Source organism: Natrix helvetica, assembly GCF_964273705.1.
Source record: "Natrix helvetica genome assembly, chromosome: 3".
Taxonomy (NCBI): domain Eukaryota; kingdom Metazoa; phylum Chordata; class Lepidosauria; order Squamata; family Natricidae; genus Natrix; species Natrix helvetica.
In genome coordinates, this window is record NC_138549.1 from 25,406,744 (window position 1) to 25,429,421 (window position 22,678).

General features: G+C 39.2%; 1 protein-coding gene and 1 long non-coding RNA gene across 3 annotated transcripts in view; one reads left to right on the plus strand and one right to left on the minus strand.

Annotated features, from left to right (window-relative positions):
• TMTC4 (transmembrane O-mannosyltransferase targeting cadherins 4) overlaps positions 1-21,248 on the plus strand; it is a 52,919-nt gene extending 31,671 nt beyond the window's left edge. For both annotated transcript variants that reach the window (XM_081946411.1, XM_081946412.1), the window contains 12 exons: positions 140-301; positions 1,311-1,513; positions 4,357-4,528; positions 4,618-4,749; positions 7,502-7,581; positions 9,462-9,569; positions 10,757-10,898; positions 13,375-13,489; positions 14,412-14,524; positions 15,988-16,057; positions 16,583-17,983; positions 18,212-21,248. In XM_081946411.1, coding sequence (XP_081802537.1) covers positions 140-301; positions 1,311-1,513; positions 4,357-4,528; positions 4,618-4,749; positions 7,502-7,581; positions 9,462-9,569; positions 10,757-10,898; positions 13,375-13,489; positions 14,412-14,524; positions 15,988-16,057; positions 16,583-16,728 — 1,443 coding nt within the window. In that variant the 3' untranslated portion in view covers positions 16,729-17,983; positions 18,212-21,248. The remainder of the gene's footprint in view (positions 1-139; positions 302-1,310; positions 1,514-4,356; positions 4,529-4,617; positions 4,750-7,501; positions 7,582-9,461; positions 9,570-10,756; positions 10,899-13,374; positions 13,490-14,411; positions 14,525-15,987; positions 16,058-16,582; positions 17,984-18,211) is intronic.
• Positions 21,103-22,467, minus strand: LOC309388787. The gene is made up of 2 exons (XR_014174843.1): positions 22,149-22,467; positions 21,103-21,265 (listed from the first exon to the last, which is right to left on the minus strand). It is a non-coding gene; the product is annotated as an uncharacterized lncRNA (long non-coding RNA).
• Positions 22,468-22,678: the final 211 nt, after the last annotated feature.

Below are 22,678 nucleotides of genomic sequence, written 5' to 3' on the forward strand. Positions count from 1 at the left end.
TTTCTAACCAGAGCCAGTTAACTTTTCTCATTCTTACCCAGTCTATGCATACTTACCTGCTCTGTTTCTATTTTTAAGAGTAAAAAGCAGTTAACAACCTCCTTTGTAAAAATAATTATCATTTCCCTTTTCTTCATAGAGCCTAGTGGTGTTTAGAAAAGGACTTCTTTTCAGAATTACTTTTTTGTTATCTGGAGGAGCCACTGTTCTATATGCCCGCTGGCAAATTATGGGCACAGGGCCTCCAGCATTTACAGAAGTGGATAACCCAGCTTCATTTGCAACCAGTCCGTTTGTAAGGGTAAGCGGGAAAATAGGGTTTTTTTGCCAACATCAATGATTGTTCAAAAGATCAGTTAGCAGCAATGTGACTGTGCTGTATAAATTGAGTTCCCTGTTCAAGTCCATCCATGCCAATAATAGTTTGGGGGAAAATATGTCTACCGGAGGTAGCTGATCAAAATAGACAATAACGAGGCTGGGTGGATCAGGATCTCATGTGGTTGTATAAGTTCGTATCAGGGCCAACTGGGAGGAAGGATTAGAATCTAAGAAATCAAAACAGAGATGACTTCCCCCACATTGAAGCTGTGCCTTTTTTAATAACATATACACAAGAGGCTTGTATCCAGTTGTGTGATCACTACAGCCATCTTGAATTTTAAACTTTCCATGGTGGCCTGGGATTCACACATACATTATTTCCTAACCTCTCAAGGAAGTGAAATCATCTTGACCTTCAAGGTCATTCTGTTCACACCGAGATAACATTATGTTACTTACATTCAGTGGTGGGATTCAAATAATTTAACAACTGGTTCTCTGCCCTAATGACCAGCTGGGTAGGCGTGGCTCAGTGGTCATGTGACTAGGTGGGCATGGCCAACTCAACGTCACTCACATCTATGGGCACTTCACCTTAGCTGTTACAATATAATAAGGGCTAACCGGAGAGGTAGTTTCTGAAAGCAGGGCAATAAAGATTAGGCTAGAAACAACACCAGAATGTTTCCTTCCCACCTTCCTTACAGAATTAGCCCTGTAAAGTGGAAAAAAACAAAATGAGATTTCTTCCAACAGCCAGTTCTCCCAACTGCTTAGAAAGTTAACGAATAGGTGTGAACTGGCTGAATTACATTTCACCAGCTGGTTGAGTCTCTGTGAAGTTTCTTTGGTTTGATTCGGTTTAAATAGCTGGAAAGTTTTCCTTGAAATTCAGATTCATTCGTGAAATGTTGATTCCCTTCCCTGTTTTTGATATTCCCACGAGCTGTTATATATGTACATATATTTTTCCCTTTCATTGACAGGCTGTAAATTATAATTACTACTACTCTCTGAATGCTTGGCTGTTGCTGTGTCCCTGGTGGCTGTGTTTTGATTGGTCAATGGGCTGCGTGCCCCTTATTAAATCAGTCAGTGACTGGAGAATAATTGCTCTGGTGCTTCTTTGGCTGTGCCTGATTGTGCTGGCGTGCCAAGCTTTGGGTTCAAAAGATGGCCAGAAAAGAAGGTAAATTTGGGTCAACATGTTGGTAAGACATTATTGCATGACATTTAGCACCACTCTTCTTCGTGGAATTAGTGGAATCAATATCATTTAGCAAATACAGTGCCAATAAATATTTATAGCAATACTTTCCTAATTTGGGCCCATCTTCATTTCTACTGGCCATGAGGAGGAAAACCTGAAGGGGAAAGTGACTGCTTTATCTTCCTCCTGAAGGACATTTAACTCTGTAGGAGGTAAAAAAATAATTTGTGCTCAGAATAACGTATAATTGATCTGTGATGTTTTTCAGCACTGTTTCTCTGGCAAAAGAAAAAAAATAAGAAACTAAAAAAAGAATTATTTACCTTGGTTGTGTTAGTTTTAAATGGAATTTTGCCCCAGGATGATTACTCTTTTGTTGGTAAACAGATCCAGGGAAAATAATGGGAAAACATCTTTGTCATTTTTAAACAAATGAAAGTTGCTTGACAGAATTGAATTCTTAAATGATTTTTGTAAGAGTATTAAGGTACACTTCTGTGCTGATTAGATAATCAGCAATAATTCTCTCATCTGCAATTGTTTTAATTGAAAATAGGGACTGGGTTCAAATTAGACATTTTCTGTGCACACCTGCTTTGTTTGAGATTGCAATTTTTTAAAAACAAGAATTATTTTAAAAATAATCTTACATGCATCACAGTTCTTGAACTGTTCACTGCACATTATGTGCATTATTGTATAGTCCCATAATTTGCAAGGAAGGATTGTCCGGATAATGTAATTGAATGAAAGGGAAGTGGGAGAATTTGCTGGGAAGAAATTGAAAACTTTCTTTTTATGAATTTTTGTGAGATTATTTATGGTATACTGTGGGTCCCATTTGAAGCCAGTCACCCTGTCTCTGTGCCAAAACCTCCACTACTCCATCCAACATTTTTTAGGAGAGACCCATTTCGACAGAAGGTTTTTCAATAGGTAATTGAAAAGACCAGGAGACCAGAGAATAAATATGTAGTTTATTTATCTTAACACCAGGGGTGGGTTGCTGCTGGCGTTACTGTCGGAGCGTGCACCCACTGCATACTGCTTGTGCATATGCAGTTGCCTGTTAATTGTTCTACACATGCACAAACATTATGAAATGAGTAAAAACCGACCGGGGAACAGTTTGGGGGCATGGCCAGCCGGCCGTTCCTACCAGTTTGGTGACCCTGTCCCAATATCCACTACCGATTCGTCTGAATTGGTGCAAACTGGTAGCAACCGACCTCTGCTTAACACCCATCTATCCCTCCACGTACATGCATACTTTCTGTTCTGCAGATTTTTACTCTAGATACCTTAGATTTTTTTTCTTTTCTATATTACCCTTGGATGTTTACATTTTCCTTGATACCGATATTTTTCTCAGTCATAAAAATGTGTTCTGGATATGCAGTATGTTCCTGGATAATATCTAGGACTGGTCTTTAATATCCTCGAAACGTTAGAAGGAAATAGCTGGATTTAGGCCATTCATATGTGGAGGCAGGGGGGACCAAAACAGAGAGCCACAGTCCATGAAAACAAAGAATAATAAAAAAGACCTTGTAATAAACCTGTGAAACTCATAATTAAATAGCAGTCATCTTATACAGCTCTTCTACAGAGAGAATAATTTCTTCAAATAAAGAGGATAGTTTCGACAGTTAGAATTATTAGACTGACTCATTTGTTTCTAAATGGTTGTTATCCTTTAATAATGGAAGTTAAGGACTGTGCTGAAAAGCTTATATGATTCTCTCTCCTCCCCCCCCCCCATGTTGATTCTTTCTGGGGAATGGAATAGCAAATAGACAAACAGCAACATGCGTTTAGTGCAGTGGTGGGTTCCGGATCCCGTTCCAACTGGTACGGTTGGAATGGGCCCGGTATTGTCTACATGGACGCGTGCAGCGCGTGCGCACACGTGCCCAGCATGCGCATGCATCTTACTGCCTCTGTGAGCCTCCGCAACACTCCATCTGCTCAGCAAAGCATCCTGCAGGCACTGTACATGCCATGCGCGGAAGCGCCAAAGACTTAAAAGACCGGTAAGGAGCTCGGGCAAGTGGGTGGGCCCTCTGGAGTATCGTACCGAAACGTTATCCAGTGCTCCGGACAGGCTCCAGTACACGCGTACCGCCTGCAACCCACCACTGGTTTAGTGGCATAATGACACAAAGTTTGTTGTTAGGAACTGATGTCCTTAAGTTTGACTGTAGTACAGAGGTGTCAAATTGGATTTCTTCGAGGGCCAGATCAGCATTGTAGTTCTCTGCAGGCCGGGGTGGGGAGAAACAAGACAGACACCTCCTGCAGCACCTTGCTGGTGAAAATGGGATATGGGGGGGGGCAGGTGCAACCCCCGCATGGCCTGTTTTTGGCTAGCAAAGTTCTGCACATTTTGCAAGCAAAAATTGGATGCCCCATTTTGGCTGCCAGAGGCACAGCAGGCCGGTCCTTTGCTATTCCCATGCCGGCCCCGCACGGATTTAACCACCCCACGGGACGGATCTGGTCCGCGGGCCTTGAGTTTGACACCCCTGCAATAGTTCATTAGCTGTGTATGTTTTGTCATTGCTTGCTCCCTGCGTGTGTGTTTCCCCGCCCACCCCCCGTGGACCCATATGGAAAGAATGGAAAGGAGCCAGACGGTCATGGATTTTTGATGTTACTGAACTCCACAGAAGGACAGGGGATAGCAGAGCTCCCTGGCAACGTACGGCTGGATGCTTAAAGATCTCATTCCAAATTTAAATTGAATTTCTTGCATCATATATATATTGTAGTAAGAGTTTTATTCCATGTTGTAAAATATTTTTTTCCCCTCTGCATTTCAGAATCCTTACCCTGGGATTGGGATTTCTCATCATTCCTTTTCTTCCTGCAAGTAACCTATTTTTTAGAGTTGGTTTTGTTGTTGCTGAGAGGGTCACCTATCTCCCCAGTATTGGTTACTGCATATTGATTACATATGGATTTTGTCTGTTGTCTAAACAAGCTAAGAATAAGGTACAAGCAACATTATCCTAATGGTGGGCAATAAAAATGGAAACGAGATTTAAAGGCTGAGATTTCTAATATGTGTCTTCTTTCTCAAGAAATTGTTGGTTGCTGCTCTGCTGGGCCTCTTACTGATAAATGTGTGGCGTTGCATCATCCGTAGTAACCAATGGAGATCAGAGGAGCAGCTCTTTAGAAGTGCTTTGTCTGTCTGTCCACTGAATGCCAAAGTAAGCATTTGCGTTTTCTAAAAAGAATAATTCTGTTGTTACATTATGGTAAATAATTATCATTTCTGGTATTTATCTTCTTGCCCAATCATTTTAGGATTATTCTCTATCATATCAGCAGTTTTAGTAACTAAAATAGCACCTGAACGTTTTAGTGAAGGCATTTATTCCTATTGATTTGTTTTAGCTCAATTGTTTTCTGTATACATTTTTATTATTTCATTTCCTAATTAACAAACAGGACCCTAGGGAGAAAAATCCTATGCATTCTATAAAGGTCACATTAAAACCATTTTTTTATAATAAGTAAGCAATGTTTCAAGTCCTATTTAGTGGTACAGTTGCTGTGTTAGTGATCGCTAATAAGAAAATTGTGTTTCCCCAAAAATAAGACAGGGCCTTATTTTCTTTTAAGCCTTATTTTATTTTCGGGGAGGTCTTATTATTTTTGAGGTGCAGGAGGAGACCGGCGTGGTCGCCTCAAGGCTGCTGCTGTGTTGCAATATTTTTGGGGAGGGCTTATTTTAGCGCATGCACTCAAAAGCCCAATTGGGCCTATCCAGGGAGGTCTTATTTTCAGGGAAACAGGATAGTATCATATTTCTTGAATAGAAAAACAAGAACATCTTCATTGTGTTGTTTAGAGAGGGTGTCACATCCAATTTTATTGGTTGGATACAGGGACACTAATTAACACAGTCTTGATTTCTGAAATGCCATGGGCATCTTGCCTGAATTAAAGCTTTGCCTTCGGGCCTCAAATTATTTTTGCTTCTCCATCACTAGATTTGATTTGAATATTGTTGATGTTTGAATGTGGTTAAAAAATGATGAGGTTTATATGATCTTTTGTGATACAGTGGTGTGTGACCCACAGTCACAAGCTGCATAGCGTTTTTTAAGCGTAATAAATCCAGTAAACAAATGGCTTTGGGGTGTACATATCCCTTATTGTGTAGACCAACAACTTCAAATGCTTTTATACACTTTTCGATCTGGATGTTTGAATGGTCCATGAATAAATTATACTACTTTACTTCTAAGCTTAACAATTATTAAGCTAGTATCCTCAAGAGTGAACTGGTGTTGAAGATTTTGTTTACTTACGAGCACAAGTTGGTTGCAAATAACTTAGATTTTGTGTTATTTGTGCGGAGGTTTTCTGCATTATTAAAAGCAACTGGGTGCTGTTAATAAAGCTATTAATAATATATTGTATTCATTGGGCACAGATGTTACATGATCTTCATCCTACTCTCATTACAGATGCTTATGTCTAAAATGTGAGCAGCAGAACTATTGCTATTCTTTCTTGCGTCTTTCTCTAGAACAGTGGGTCTCAACCTTCCTAATGCCATGACCCTTTAATACAGTTCCTCATGTTGTGGTGACCCCCAAACATAAAATTATTTTATATTTTCCGTATTTTTTCAAAAATATGTCTTTTCCCGTGGTCTTAAGCGACCCCTGTGAAAGGGTCGGTCGACCCCAAAGGGGGTCCCGACCCATAGGTTGAGAATCGCTGCTCTAGAATATGTCAAAAGGCAGGTTAATGAGAGAAAATCTGGAATATAAGCTTCAATATGAAGAAAATGTGATATTGTAAATCAAATCCAAATAGAAATAAGTCTTTTAATTCTATAAAGAGCTAGTATTCTGCTTAGATTGTTACATCCAACAATAAATGTTCCCCTTAATGTTCTGTAGGGATGCAGGCTTATATTAGTAATTATAATAAATATTTATAGTAAACGGCATTGGTTTTTTAATATTTCCTGAAACAGGGGACCCATTTTCAATTTAATTTGGAATACAGTTCCCACCAAGACAAAATGTGAAAATATATTGACTGTATAATTATATTCTAACACACAGCTGAACTTAGCCTTTTAACATTTTTGTGGCAGAAAGCAATCCATTATAGTCACAGAACTTGTAACTCCTAATTTTGTTTTCTTAATTACAAAGGTTGTAATTCTTAGATTTAATTTTGAAATCATAATATTTATTTTTGAGATTGACTACATGAGAAAGGCAATTATAGAACAAACTGAAAATATAGTAAATTTAAATCTGACATAAACATCACAGACAATTGCCAATATCAGCATCAATTTGATTTTCATTTGGGAATTACTTGACTTAGATATGTAATTAAAATGCAGTCTTAATAGTCATTTTTTGAATAGCATTTCCATTATCAAAGAACAGATTCCGTAATCAAACCAATTAACCATTGAGAATATTTTTTCATTCTCCAACAAATTGCAGCATGGATATCTGATAGAAAAATATCTTTCAGCTTTCAGATAAGCTAGAATTCTGCAGAGCCTTAACTAGCTTGGAAACTAGGATGCATACAGTTGTAGCATTTCTCCAGGAGTTGTCCACCTGGGGTTTTGATAAGGATATATGGCCATTGAAAGTGGTGGTGATGAGGATAAGTTCTAAGTCCCATTAAGTGTTCCTGATATATGAATGGTGACCAGAGCCTTTACATTTAAAGCTAAGAGAGAGCTCTTTCAATATTCTCTCTTTTTTTCCCGACTCTTGTTTTATCAAGAATAATAACCTCTGTCTCTTACATAATCATTGATAGTTATACCAAGTATCATGTTAAAATACATGAATAAAAAATGCAATCTATTTAAATTGTTATAATTGTCCAGATCAAATTTCTATAAACCAAATGTCATATTCATTGAAAGAAAATTACTGTCTAGAATGATATGATTCTGACCTTTGCTTTCAGGTTCATTATAATGTTGGCAAAAACTTGGCTGATAATGGCAATCAAAGTGCTGCAATCAGCTACTACAGAGAGGCTGTAAGGTATGGATGATCTGGAGTCTGTGTGTTTTTTTTAATTGTTGGTTTGTTTAAAAAAAAATCAGAAAGCAGATTCAGAGTAAGAACCTGACCATCAGAAAGATCATCAGCTGTGATAATAGAATATTGAGAATGTATTAAGTAAATACATTCTAAGCCGTGTTTGTTTTAACAATGCATTGTTAAATGAACCATTGTAGTTTAGTACAGACAATGCTAAACAGTGTATCTTGTAACAGTGGCTGGGATTTTATAGTGCATTAAGGTAAAACTAGTTTGATAAAAAAATAAAAATAAAAGTGGCTTAGCAAAATTTGGAAACTAACCCAGTGATTTAAAAATATTGGTGATGTAGTCCAGGAAAAATATTTTATAAAATATTAATTGTATTAACTGGATAAAAGTACCTATCCGTAAAATTTGAAGACAAATTTGAATGTTGACACCACATCTTATCACTAGAATGTGTACTACCACATGGATAGCAGATTGCAGGGCAATTGTGTGCTGGAAATGACATAAAGATTCAGCATTATTGTAAACAGCCTAGAAAATGTTGTTTATTCTCTTTTGTTTTGCCATTACAAAATTGAGTTATGGACACATGAAATAAATGAGTTGCCTTTAAAAAAAAATCAAATAATGAGGAAGTTCAGTTCCAGACTTTAATTAATGGTGAAGCTACGCTTTCTGGTATTGTCCTTAATACAGATTGTCCTTAACTTATGACTACAATTGGAGCTAGAGCTTCTCTCGCTAAGCAAGGTGCTTGTTAAATCAGTCAGGCCTGATTTTACAATCTTTTTTACCTCAGATGCAGTGGTGGATTTCAAATTTTTTTAGAACCTCTTCTGTAGGTGTGGCCTGCTTTGTGGGAGTGGCTTGCCAGTCATGTGACCGGGTGGGAGTGGCTTGCCAGCCATGTGACTGGGTGGGCGTGGGCAACTTGTAAAATGTGGTGAAACTCACTTAATAACGCTCTTGCTTAGCAACCAAAATGTTGGCTCAGAAACTGGCATTTGAAGCATGCAAGTCTTAAAGCTGTCAAGTTACAAGACCTTTCCACCCCTAACCCTTTAGAAAAAAAAACCCCAGGGGTGTTCAAACTTGACAGCTTTAAGACTTGTGGACTTCAACTCCCAGAATTCCTCCTCTCGCTCTTCATCTTGATGATGTGCGGACGGGCGGGGGGGAGGGAGCTGGAGCCGGTTCTGAACAGCACTGTAGATTTGTGGAACCTCTTCTATAGAAGAGGTTAGAACTGGCAGGAACCCACCCCTGCTCAGAGGTTAGGTGAATCATTGCAATTGTTAAACGAACCAGGCATTCCCCATTGACTTTATCAGTAGCCAATAGGGAAAGTTGCAAAATGGCAGTCATACAACTCGGGGGTTCTGCAACCATCATAACTGATGCGATTGTCAAGCTTTTGATCATGTGGACCATGGGGATGCTGACAGGGTCATAAGTACAATGACTAGTTTGCAACCTTAAAGGCTGCTAAACAAACGGTGGTGAGTCATGGACTACCTGTACAACAATTAGTGAGCAATAAAGCATTGATAAGATGGAAGCCAGGCTACAAAAATGCATGTACACAGAAACAATTGCATTTGATGCTCATTTTGGAGACTTTTCCTACCTCTCTATCTTGTTTTGTTTTGATTTGGGGCAGAGGTGTTCAGTAGTCCAGTCCTAGAGTGGGATGGTATGGGCAGTTTAATACATATTTGAGGTGTTATTACATGCCTACATCTATCTTCAATTGATATAAAAATGACAGTGGAAGAGAAGAATTGTGGCTGTGTAGACAAATAAAATTAGGAGAGCTGGCTCCTTTGACTGAATCATTCTTGTATTGGTTTTTGTCTTTTCAATCCCAGATTGAATCCTAAATACGTACACGCTATGAACAACTTGGGAAATATCTTGAAAGAAAAAAATGAACTTCATGAAGCTGAAGAACTTCTCTCACTAGCTGTTCAAATACAGTATGTTTTAAATGCCAAGCTATAGGTCACCAATATATTGTGGTATTATCTGGATATTGTCTTATTAACCAATATTGTCTCTGTGATGCAGTTATGTATAAAGTGTTTCATTAGAGGAAAATCTAGAACATTCCTTCTCAAGATTACACAATGCTGTCTTTTTCAGGATGTTTTTCATAAATGGTTTATGATATTTATATATATACATACATACATACATACATGGTCTAGACTCAAAAAGTCTGGTTGAGATAAGAGAAGATTCCAGAATTTCCCAGAAATTTGGCCTTGAAGGGTGTGGAAATAGTGCCGCTACTACAAAATGGGGCTATATTAATTCTTGTCATATACTTTGGGGACCAGTGCCATTGGCTACTAGTTTGCTTCTTTGGCATAAGGGGGATTTAGACTGAAGGTACCTGAAGGACCATCCCCTCTGTGTTCAGATGCCCTTCTTTAAATCCCACCAAGAGAACTTAGCTTAATTCAAACACAGAACAAGGATTCTCTGACCTTGATCTTAGCCAAATGGTCGAGAATCAATGAGGACAAAGATTCTTTGTAGTTATTTATGGATTATAGAACATGTTTCCCTTCTCTTTAATTGTAGGGCAGTGATGGCGAACCTTTTCAGCACCGAGTGCCCAAAACGGAATGCCCATGCACATGCGCACACTGGAGCGCCAGAACCCGAAGCCCAGTTGGCTGGTGTGCATTCCCACACTGGCCAGCTGGTCTTGGAGCATTCCGGCGCACCCGCTAGGAGGTGGTCTTTGTGTTTCCAGCGCTCCAGCAAGCACAAAGGCCAGCTGGCCGGTGCGCATGTGCGCACCAGAAAGCAAAAGAGCAGCTGGCGATGGCACATGTGCCCACAGAGAGGGCTCTGCGTGCCACCTCTGGCACGTGTGCCATAGGTTTGCCATCACAGTTGTAGGGTAATTCTATTCGGCATGGCTTTAAGTGCATTGTCTCTATTTCTTGTATTTAAATTATTATTCTTCCCCCACCCCCACCCCTTTGTCCTTAATGTATTATGTTATTACATTATTGTTTTGTTTTTAAAAATACTTTAAATTGCTTTACAGTTTTAAATTCAGATTGCATATTTAATTTTATAAATAAGTAAGGGGCATCAAAGCTGTACTTGTACTTGATATGCTAAAATGTTCACAACTCTCTTTGCCTAGGCCTGATTTTGCAGCAGCATGGATGAATTTAGGGATAGTGCAGAATAGCTTAAGAAGGTATGAAGAAGCAGAGAAAAGCTACTGGACTGCAATTAGACACAGGAAAAAATACCCAGATTGTTACTATAATCTAGGACGCTTAGTAAGTGTACTTATTTATCTTTCTGCTAATGATCCTAAATCAGCCTTTCTCAACCTTAGCAAGTTTAAATTGTCTGGTCGTCAACTCCCCAGAATTCCCCAGCAAATAACACCTCGGAGTTGAAGTCCATACATCTTAAAGTCGCCATGGTTGAGAAATACTGTCCTAGATACATAAGATGCAGTGAGTTTTGAATGTTGATCAGTTGCTTATTAGAGAGTACCTTCTTGGACTTTGGACTTGCTTAGAAAGACTCTTTAGGCTCTTTCACACACTGAAGTTGCAGTCTAAATTTTAATAGAGTGAATTATAATATAGGATTACATCAGGGCAAATATAAACCAAACCTCACATTGAATCTTCTAGTGTCCCGGAAATGCTCAAGTAAAGACTCTTGTTTAGGAACTAAATGTTTCTTGTACTGTATATACAAGAATATACCATATGTAAAACTATATATTAAAGTGGTAAAAATTAGCAGCACACAGTGTCTTGTATCAGGGGTCCCCAACCCCTGGTCCATGGATTGGCACTGATCCGCAGCATGCCAGAAACCGGGCCACGCAAACAAGCGAAGTCCCATCTGCAGGATGCAGGCAGCATGCAAAACCACGTCCCTTCCAGCCCATGGAAAAACTTCTCTCCACAGAACCAATCGCTGGTGCCCAAAAGGTTGGGGGCCTCTGACCTATATAATTACTGAAGTACAGGTAGTCCTCGACTTACAACAGTTCATTTAGTAACCATTCAAGGTTACGATGACATTGAAAAATGTAGACTTATGACCACTTTTCAGTTACAACCTTTGCAGCATCCCCTTGGACACATGATCAAAATTCAGATGCTTTGCAAGTGGTTCATATTTATGATGGTTGCAGGAGACACGTGATCTGCTTTTGTCACCTTCTGACAAGCAAAGCCATTGGGGAAGCCAGATTCACTTAACAACCAGGTTGTTAACTTAACCAGCTACAGGGATTCACCTTTGTAGCATCCCTATGATCATGTGGTCAAAATTCAGATGCTTGGCAGCTGTTTCATACTTATGACCGTTACTATGTCCCACGGGTCACGTGGTCACCTTCTGCAACTTTTCGACAAGCAAAATAATAGGGAAGGTAGATTCCACTTAACAACTATGTTATTAACTTACCATTTGCAATGATTCACTTAACAATTGCGGCAAGAAAGCTGTAAAATGGAGCAAAACCCACTTAACAAATGTCTCACTTAACATCAGGCATTTTGGACTCAATTGTAGTCATAAGTCGAGGACTACCTGTAACTGAAGAATCTAAAAGTCTAGGGAGAAAAGGGCTAGGGGAGAGTATTCATTTAACAATAGTAGGGATAAATGCTCTTTAATAAAATTAGTATTTCTCCCAACTGCTCTTTTCGGCAGTCTTTTTTTTGGGGGGAGGGGGGTCACCTCTCCTCTATTATCGCTCACCAAATTGGGATGAGAAGTAATTTGATTTCTTAACACTGTACCGTCACGCCAAAGATTAGCACCAACTAGGGATTGGTGATGCCTTGCGAATGCCACGGTTTGGGATGTTATGCTACCACAAGATCTCTGTTGCTACACAAAACTCAACTTCTCCCACAAACCTGAAAATATGGGTTCTGGGAGCTTCTTGGGTTACAAAAAGTATACTTGAGGTTGTGGATTATAAACTATGGAGAGATCATCCGTGTCCTATTCCTAAACCAACCTAAATATTCCAAACAGTAACTGGATAAATGTAAATAATAGGCAAATTTTGCCCAGCCCAGCACTTATTATTATTATTCTGGTGATTTTTGTTTGTAGTTTTGTTTGTTTGTATTATGTTTGCTTGTTTGCTTTGCATTCCAACAAGTAAGACACCTAGATTGTATCAATTGGAAAAGCCAATCAATTTCTGCAATCAATAAACACTAATCTTCCTTCTTAAATAAGACAAGCACAGAATGTTGGGCTGTTTGAATGTTTCAATCAGAATATGCAGCCTTTCTGATTTAAGCACGAAGGAGGTCCTTTGGGACATTCTCCCAATCTCCGTGCTTTTAGAGGGTGCAGAAGCACTGACCCACAATATGGGCACTACCCTGGAAAGAGAGGCAGCTTCTTTAAAAAATTGCAGGTGGGGGCTCTGTGAGATCCTGTGTACTCTGAAGCCCCTCTTAATGGTCAAGCCCAAAGCAGAACGCAGCCCAAAGGCTTACAGACTGGGGACCTTTCTAAGCAGAAGGTCTGTAGAGAATGGGGCAAATATTCAGAAAATATACAAATTCCTCCACCCAATACACAATTATGTGCAATTCGTAGTGTAATTTTTCCCACCACATTTGGCATTTATAAAAACACTTTTCTGGAATTATAACTATTCACAGTGCAGATTTATTTGGTGTGCAGAGACTCTCATACAGTAGGACCTGAGCAAGGGTTACTTTCCTTGGCTTGTTATCTTACGGCCAATTGTGTTACTTTCAGTATGCTGATCTAAATCGCCACATAGATGCATTGAATGCCTGGAGAAACGCCACAGTGTTGAAACCACAACATAGTTTGGCTTGGAACAACATGATTATATTGCTCGACAATACAGGTACAATCTGCTTTTTTTTTTCCAGAGTATTTTTTTTTCTGCATCTTGTTTAGATCTCCAGCCCATTGTTTTAGGTTACATGATGTTGGGGCTTTAATTCTAAAAGAGCAACTAGAATGTCACCAATCCAAGATTTTACAGCTGCTGTAAAACAACATAACTCACAATCTGTACGTAAACTTGCCACTGTGCCGGAAGTGTGTCCTTGGAGATCAGTTTTCCATCAATGCCTTGTGTTCCAAAACACATTGGCAAGTAATGATTCAATACTTGGAGGCAAATCTCAAAATTAAACAAGAAATGAATTTATTATTATATTCTAGTGTTTGGAATCATAATGGATGCAGAGATTTCAGGCAAGCATCTTTTAAAAAGACTCGCAATGTATTGTGTCAGTTTTATTTCATGATGGATTGGATCTTTCCGTATCAAATTAATTGATTAAGAGTCCTAATTTGATTAGCTTCAAACAAAATTCAATTAAAAAAGGAAGAAAAATCATTCTAGTAGCTGTCAGTTTACTAACCAGCTAGAAAATCTTTCATTCTGCTGGTGGTTCACTCTATTCTTTTTCTCCAACAGCCCCTCAGGATGCTCACAAAACCTTTTATTTCATGTTGGTGTTCTTCAGTTCATTTCTGTGTTTGATATGAAGATTTCTTAATCTGGTTATATTCACATTCTAATCATGAAGTTGTTTTAAACACATTTAAATGCATAGTAGCTAAACATTTATTTTATATTTTACATCTAGAAAAAAAGGCCATGCAAATTTTAATGCTCTTCACTTGCAATTCATTTTTTCATCATTTGATTTGTTCTTCATTGCTTTCTTTAAGGAAAATAGCTAAGCATCTTCTTTTGATTAAAAATAGTTATTCACCCTCATTCCATCTCATTCTCTCCTTTAATTTCTTCCTAGGGAACTTGGCACAAGCAGAAACTGTTGGAAGGGAAGCTTTGGAGTTAATACCGAATGATCATTCTCTTATGTTTTCGCTGGCAAATGTACTGGGGAAATCACAGAAATATAAGGTAAAGTGTTTTTCTAACCACAATGTGTAAATATATAACTCCTACAAATATTATTTCTCAATGATTCGGGGACTAAGTACGTCCTCAGAAATGTGACTCAGTGAAAAGATTGCCAGTGAATTTAAGATGGAAGCCAACACAGCAAAATATGTATTTGTACCCAGAGTTGGGTTTTTTCCAAAATCACAGGAGAAAGAAATCTTAAAGGAAAATGTAAGTCCTATCCAAATGGCCTTGCCTAGTTCCTAAACAGCTGTTACTAGGTCAATTTCATTTTTTTCAATCTGACTAAACTGAAGCGCTATTTTTTTTCAATTAGGTGATAGATAGAAATATACAAGCGTGAGTCTCTTCTAGAAAAATCCAAAATCCAGATACAAATATGTCTCAGTTATTACAATTAATTATTATATGCAAGAAGCTCAAACCATAAATATGGGGGTGGGGAGGAAACCATTTTGTTCTTCAACAAATTTTTGAACTTGATGCTAATTTTTAGATAGTCTTTTGTAATAAAAGTAGCATCAAGTTCAAAAATTGTTTGAAATACAAGATAGTTTTTTGTTCCTACTTTATGATAAAAACATTTAAAACAATGTAGGTTGCATGTGGTTATAATTCTTTTGATCTTACCTATTAAATAATCCCTTTCTTTTAACAAAAAGAAATGGACTTAAATATAGTCTTTAAAGCTTTAAGGATGTCATCCATAAAGGATCTGTATGCTTTACAGAAATCATTTTGAAAAATGAATCATGACAATGCCCACTGTTTTCAATTGTTCAGGATAAGCTAGTTATTTTCAGCCACAAATGAAAATGGAAAATTGGAAAGAATTATGAACAGATATGAAACAAAGTTTGTTAGAGAAATAGTGAAAAATTCTTTTGTCAAGCTAGAAATCCTTTTAGGTGAGAGTTGTTGACTCAGGGAGAGGGGGGGATTTTCCTGTAAAAATATTTTGCTCCAGTTTACAAGTGAATGTACCTCAAATACAAATACTATAATGTCATTAGAAGTAACTAAATGCAAAAATCCACATGAAAGGTAGGATTTGATATCGTTTTTTGCACCGAGAGATGGTCTGGACTTTTACAGCTTAGATCTGATAATCTTCATACCATCAATTTTCTTAAGACTAAATTTGTTGGAATGTAGAAGCCTTTGGTTTCTAGTGCAGCCCACAAGTGTTTTTGTGTTCTTACCAACACTAAAGTAATTACTGTCTAATTGACAGCAACTACCAACCAACAGCTGGATCGGCCTGTGAATTACCGTATATTGTCCGTATCTCCATTAGAGAGAAGTGGAAGTGTGAATGCATGTGGAAAAATAAAATAGGGTGACATAATCACATTAATAGACCATAGAGCATGAGGTAATTGGGGTGTTTGGTTGCACTTGACATTGTAGGCACTACAAAAATAGCTTGTCCTGTTGATCTCTTTTTCTGAATTATTCAGGAATCCGAAGCTTTGTTCCACAAGGCAATTAAAGCCAATCCAACGGCTGCCAGTTACCATGGCAATTTGGGTAAGACATTTTATCGCTCCCCTAGTGCAAACTTTTTTTTAAAAAAAAATCAGACACTGGTTGATTTTTATTTTTTCCCGCATTCAGTGTCTTGCAGGCATTCTTCTGCTAGCTAGATTTCTCGTCCGCCTGCTTGCTAAACAAATTGCCAACAAGATACTGGGGTTCTTAGAGGGGGTTTCCAATAGTGTCAAGCTGATCACATTCTATGCCAGGCCAACCAGGCAGGCTGCCAGCTGCAACCCAGAGGTGGTGCATGTCAGTGGTGGCAAATTGGTCCGTCCTGTGCTTGCAAATCACAAGGAGCTCTCCCGACAAAAATAGCCATTGATGGCTCTAGCACAATCTACTCTTGTCATTCCTTGGCCTGCGTGCCTCCAAACATGCCTGCTCCAGCTGGCTACAGAGCAGCCTGCCACTGTGCCGACCGCCAACCAAATGTTTTAATGTTTTCTAAGTAATTGGCAAGATTGTCGGTTCGTCAGCAATGCTGCTAGCAAAAAAAAATCTTCTTCGCTGTTTCAGCTGTGCTGTACCATCGCTGGGGAAATTTCGACTTAGCCAAGAAGCACTATGACGTCTCTCTGAAGCTTGACCCCACAGCAGCTGGGACCAGGGAGAACTACAGCCTTTTAAAAAAGAAACTGGACCAACTGCAAAAAAAAGGGTGATGCCTGAGGTTTCTTCTCAGGCTTTGAATGCAGATTTCATAGAATGTGGCTACAGATCACCAGGGAGAGGCATTGTCACAGAACACAACAACATGGACCGTTCAGAAGTTTCTTGAAATTTCTAGCGTTAGAATTTCAAAGGGGGGGAGGGAGCCCTAGTTTAGAACATTTCATTTAGAGAATTAAAAGGGCTTGCTTCTCCTTTTAGGGGAGGGGGTGTTTTGAACAAGTGATGAAATTTGATGGATATTTATACAATCACTCATTGGTAGAGTCCACGTTGAAAGGAAGAATTGCCTTCAGCAAAGCGTATGAACAGAGAACTGTCCCGTTTCAGAAATGGAAGTGGAGGGTAACTGTTTGCTTTCAATAGGAACTCCAGTGCAATCCTGGTATAGGTAGCCCTGGTCTTACAACTACAATTAGGACTGTCATTTTAGTCCCGAAAGGGATGCGGTTATTAAGCGAGACATCCCGTGATTGGATCAGAGTTTACAACCATTTTAGCGGTGACATTAAGCAGATTACAAAGTTGTTGAGCAAACCTGCCTCCCCCACTTGAGATGGCTTGTGGGAAGCCAGCTGGGGACATTGCAGATTGTTAACATGTGATCGCAAGATAATGCAACTGTCATCAATGAGCAGCAGTTGCCAATAGCTCAGTTTGCAATCACATGACTGCAGAGGTTGTATGATGGTCGTAACTTTGAGGGTGGGTTGTAAGTAAGTGTTTTTGTGGTTGTCATAACTTTAAACTGTCGTGACACAGATAACTGTACGTCAAAGACTACCTGTATGCAATATGGCCTTCTAATAAGGACAACACTTTGAGCAGGGAAAATTGATCTGGACATGGATGAAGAGATGATTTGCTTCGATAACCCGGAAGTTGAAGTTGCTTTGACTTCTGGCCAGGCTTTAATTGCTGTTCATGTGTTGTAAATAAACCTGCTGAAAATGAGCAGGTGGAGATTTTTCCACTGCAAGAATTCTTAGAATTCATAGTGCTCCTATGAATTTAGGTATTCGTTATCATATGTTAAAAGTCAGTGTTTGATTGGGATACAAAGGAAGGCTTGCTATTTCGAAGTTGTAAAATTGGGGGTGGGGGGGTGCCTGGAAGGTTGCATAAATTATATCAGCACTTCAGCTGAGAGTCCAACTTAAGACAAAGAGGCTTTTTACTCTGGGTTTGATACGTTGGTGCCTGTTTTTGTGGTCCTATGAACAGCTTAAATCCATACAATTTCTTGATGTTTCTTTATTTCCTCTTGGTGAGTATAGAGATGCCAAAAACATACTGTTAGTATTATATCTAACTTTGTCGAGTAACTTAAGGATCGGGAAATAGTTTGTTCTTCCATGTCCATATTTATTCTGGGTGGAGTCTGTATTTTTCTGTGCTGAAGAGAAAGAAAAGAATATGCACTGAGCCAGGGTACCGAGAAAGAAAGAAATATGATGTGCATATACTGTATTCTAGAATCTTAGTCCTCAGTTTCAACTTCTTCTAAAAGAAGGACCACTATGGAAAGAGGAGTTTTAAAGGATTCTTAGTTTAATAAAATATTAAATATTGAAATATTCAAACAATAGATTCTATTCAGCGTTGCCCTATTTTAGCTATCATGGACTTTTTTTAGATATTAATATTCCATCAGACAAGGTAGTTCTAGAGCAGGGTTCCTCCATCTCATGGACCAGCACCAGGCTACAGCCCATTAGGAACCGGCTGGGCAAGCAAGCAAAGCCTTATCTGCGCACATGTAGAATCCAGTTAGCGTGTGAAACCATGTCCCCCCCCACCCCAAATCTGCAGAAAAACTGCCCTCCACGGAACTGGTCCTTGGCACCCGAAAGGTTGGGGGGGGGCACTGTTATAGAGGATATTTTAAATCTCTGGAAAGTCCACATGCCATATTCATTTCATTATAGAAGCAATAGGAATTGGGGGCTAAGATTCTGGAGCAAAGTAAGTGTGTTCCCTATTTATTTTTCATTTTCCATGCTGCCTTTCTTCCTGCTGATATGTATATCTCCAACAATTGTTACATCAGATTCATGCTCATTCAATGATAAGAGCAATTCTCTGGGAATGGAAACCTTTGGATTTTGGCAATACAATACAATACAATAGCAGAGTTGGAAGGGACCTTGGAGGTCTTCTATCCAACCCCCTGCCTAAGCAGGAAACCTTATACCGTTTCAGATCCAACTATCCAACATCTTCTCAAAGACTTCCAGTGTTGGGGCATTCACAACTTCTGGAGGCAAGCTGTTCCACTGATTAATTGTTCTGTCAGGAAATGCATGTAGCTTGATGCAATTTTGAGGGTACCATAATGTTGCAATTTTGTTTTTTCAGCTTTAAATGTCTCGTCTCGTTTATTCAACATTAGATGAACGGATTCAAGATAGAGATAGAATCATTTCTGAAGTACTTGCATATGTTAAGTGACAACTGTGTTCCAAATGTTCCCATATACAGTTCAGTTTATCTATTTATATACAAGTACTAAGAGTCTCTTGGCATTTAAAAGTCTTATTGTTTTAATTATTTTGTAAAAAAAGAATGATGTAGATACCAATCTTGTCAGATAAAATATCTGATTGGATAACAGAAATCAATGTCACAAGGCTGTCAAAGCTTTGTGACATTCAAAAGCCCCATTTGTTTAGTGAGTTTTTTCCTGACCTGTATCATTTTAATAAGGCTTCAAATACAAAATCTTCTAGATATTAAAATACTCCTAGCATTTGATAATAATTTATGGCAAAATTGAATTTGTTTGATCATAAATAGCATAATTTATTATGTTATGGGAACACAGGAGGCACTGTTCAAGATTTTATAACCACGTTCCACAATGAGAGAGAGAAAGAGATTTTATTTCTTATCAGTTCTTTTCCTAGTAGAGCGGTCTTAGACCAGCCCATGTGAGTATCACAGATGCTTACTAGAACAGAAATTATGCCCCATTTTGTCATCCTTACTAGGCGGACCCGATAAGAATTACAACCAGATGAACAAATTCTATTCTATTCTAGTGCTGTATTTATCATATCAGTAATAATTGGATATTACACTAGATATTACTGATAGAATTGGGAAAAATATTTCCAGTTTGAGTAGAAATGGCCTCAAAATACCTTCCTACCTTCAAGGTGGAAGCAGTTGTTTTGAATTCACACAAGCTGTTCCAACTTCGCTAGAAATTTTTCAAGTCCGATTTGAAGCTCAAAATATCTGGCCCAAATTTGAAATGCTTTCCTATAGGGTCCGGACAGTCCATGTCGAAGTCAGAACAAATATTTCAAACACAAAGCAGAGAATTTCAAACTTAAATTATTTCTAATCTGAGACGTTTTGCAGAACCCTAATGGCTGATCGTGCGTCATTGTTTTGCATTATGTGTTCTGATTTAGAAAATCAAGACATTACAATGTGAAGTTTATTTTAAATTTGTGGGTTTTAATTTTTTTTTATATTTTACTCTTTGTTTATATTAACAAAAATATTTTTCTTTTTTTTTAAAAAAAATCATTAATTAGTTAAATTACTGTCCCCAAATCCTTTAGAATTCTTGTACATCCTTGTAGAAGTCCCTTGTAAAAGTTTACATACATAAAAATCTTGAATTCAGAATGTTTAAAATTATAGGTCTTTCCAGAAACTAATTTCAACCAGCACAATAGGATAAAATTGGTTCCATCCGTTGTGTGAGATGAGGCAGTTGGGTTAATCCAAACCATGATTCAGTTAACCAGCATTACATGTAATACAACTCAGATCAAGAATAAACCAGCAGGTAGCTGAATCAGCAGTTAATTCCCTTTCTAATATAGTTGTAAAATGTATGTTGCTACAAACACATTGGGTACTCAAAGTGACATTTTTAATGTGTGCTTGTTGGTTTGCATGTGTACATATGGGTTTTTAGATGAGATGTTAATTATTTTCCTTTTGAAAATGATAAGTTTTAAACTAATAATTTATTTTGGAGCTATTTGAATAGCATTTTAAAACATGATAAAAGTACATTAGACCTCATAAGATCTACATGATGGGTTAAGGTTAAAGGTTAGTCTTTCTCCTTAACTCTAGGTTTCCTAAACCTAATATATCAAGAAAGGGATTTGGATGACTTGCCCAGATTATTCACTCATTGTTCATGATTATTACACGTGTTGAGCATGTAGTTCCACAATGGAATATTCACGTGTCATTATTTGCTTCTGGTAATACACCCAAGAGTCTTGCGGCTGTGTTAATTTTCAGTTGTGGTAAAAATTCCAGCAGTTATACATGAGGAACCCATAATTTTTCCGACTTGGTCTACTGAAACATCGGCAGAAAGGATATTTAAAAAAAAAAAAAAAATCAAGATTGTCTCTGCCTGGCTGAAACCCCAGTCTTTGTTTTGGTTGGGAGTTGCGTGTGTGACACCTATAAAAAACATTGGACTTCCAATTGCACAGAGTTCCTTTTGACCTACTAATAATCCCTTCCCCTAGAGCAGTGGTCGGCAAGCCGCGGCTCGTGAGCCACATGTGGCTCTTTACACATTTTAATGCGGCTCTTCTGTGTGCCAGGCGCCCACTCCCCTCCCTCCTCTCGGGCACTTCAAAACAAGCGCCCCTTTCCCTTTTTTCTTTTAGACCCACAATGATTAGGGAGGATCCTGAAGTCGGGCGGGGACGAGAAGCGAGGAGGGAGAAAAAGAGACGGAGGCCAAGGAGCTTCCCCCCCGCCCCCTCCCAGCAAAAATCTAACCGGGGAGCCGGGCGGGCAGTAGCAAATTAGCCGATCACGCTGCGTGATCGGCTAATTTGCTACTGCCCGCCCGACTCCCCGGTTAGATTTTTGCTGGGAGGGGGCGGGGGGGAAGCTCCTTGGCCTCCGTCTCTTTTTCTCCCTCCTCGCTTCTTGGGGCTCCACCAATGGGGGAGCAAGGCCCACCCAGCGCCAGGCTTTGGGCTAACACAGAGGTCTGCAAAGTTGGCTGTTTTAAGACTGGTGGACTTCAATTCTCAGAATTCTGGGAGTTGAAGTCCACCAGTCTTAAGAGCCAATTTTGCAGATCCCTGGGCTAATCTGATTGATGCCCTTGGTGGACTTCAATTCTCAGAATTCTGGGAGTTGAAGTCCACAAGTCTTCAAGCTGTCAGGTTTGAAGACCCCTGGGGTTTTTTTTTCTAAAGGGTTAGGGGTGCAAGGGTCTTGCAACTTGACAGCTTTAAGACTTGCGTGCTTCAAATGCCAGAGTTTATTGAAACTAAAAACAGTGTACCATCCTATGTATTTTCGGTTTTAAAAATGTGGCTCTCAAAATAAATTTCAATCGTGGTTTTGGCGAGATTTGGCTCAGTTGAAAAAAAAGGTTGCCCACCACTGCCCTAGAGACAACCCTGTTTTATACAGTTTATCTTCTTAGAGGTGCAAAACATTTATTTTGACATAATTGTTAGTGAGTGCTTATTAACTTTACTGGGACAGGTATGAAACTGTGCGAGGCTACTTGGAGTGTGGTGGCTTCTCAGTTTCCACGACATCTGGAGGAGAATGATTATCTAGACCCGCGCCAGTCCGGCTTTCGCCCTGGGCACAGCACAGAGACGGCCTTGGTCGCGTTGGTAGATGATCTCTGGAGGGCCAGAGATAGGGGTTGTTCCTCTATCCTGGTCCTATTAGACCTCTCGGCAGCTTTTGATACCATCGACCATGGTATCCTGTTGCACCGACTGGAGGGGTTGGGGGCCCGGGGCACCGTTTTGCGGTGGTTCGGCTCCTACCTCTCCGGCCGGACGCAACGTGTGTTGGCAGGGGAGCAGAGGTCGACCCTAAGCCCCCTTACTTGTGGGGTGCCACAGGGGTCGGTCCTCTCGCCACTCCTGTTCAACACATACATGAAGCCGCTGGGTGAGATCATCCGTGGTTTCGGGGTGGGAT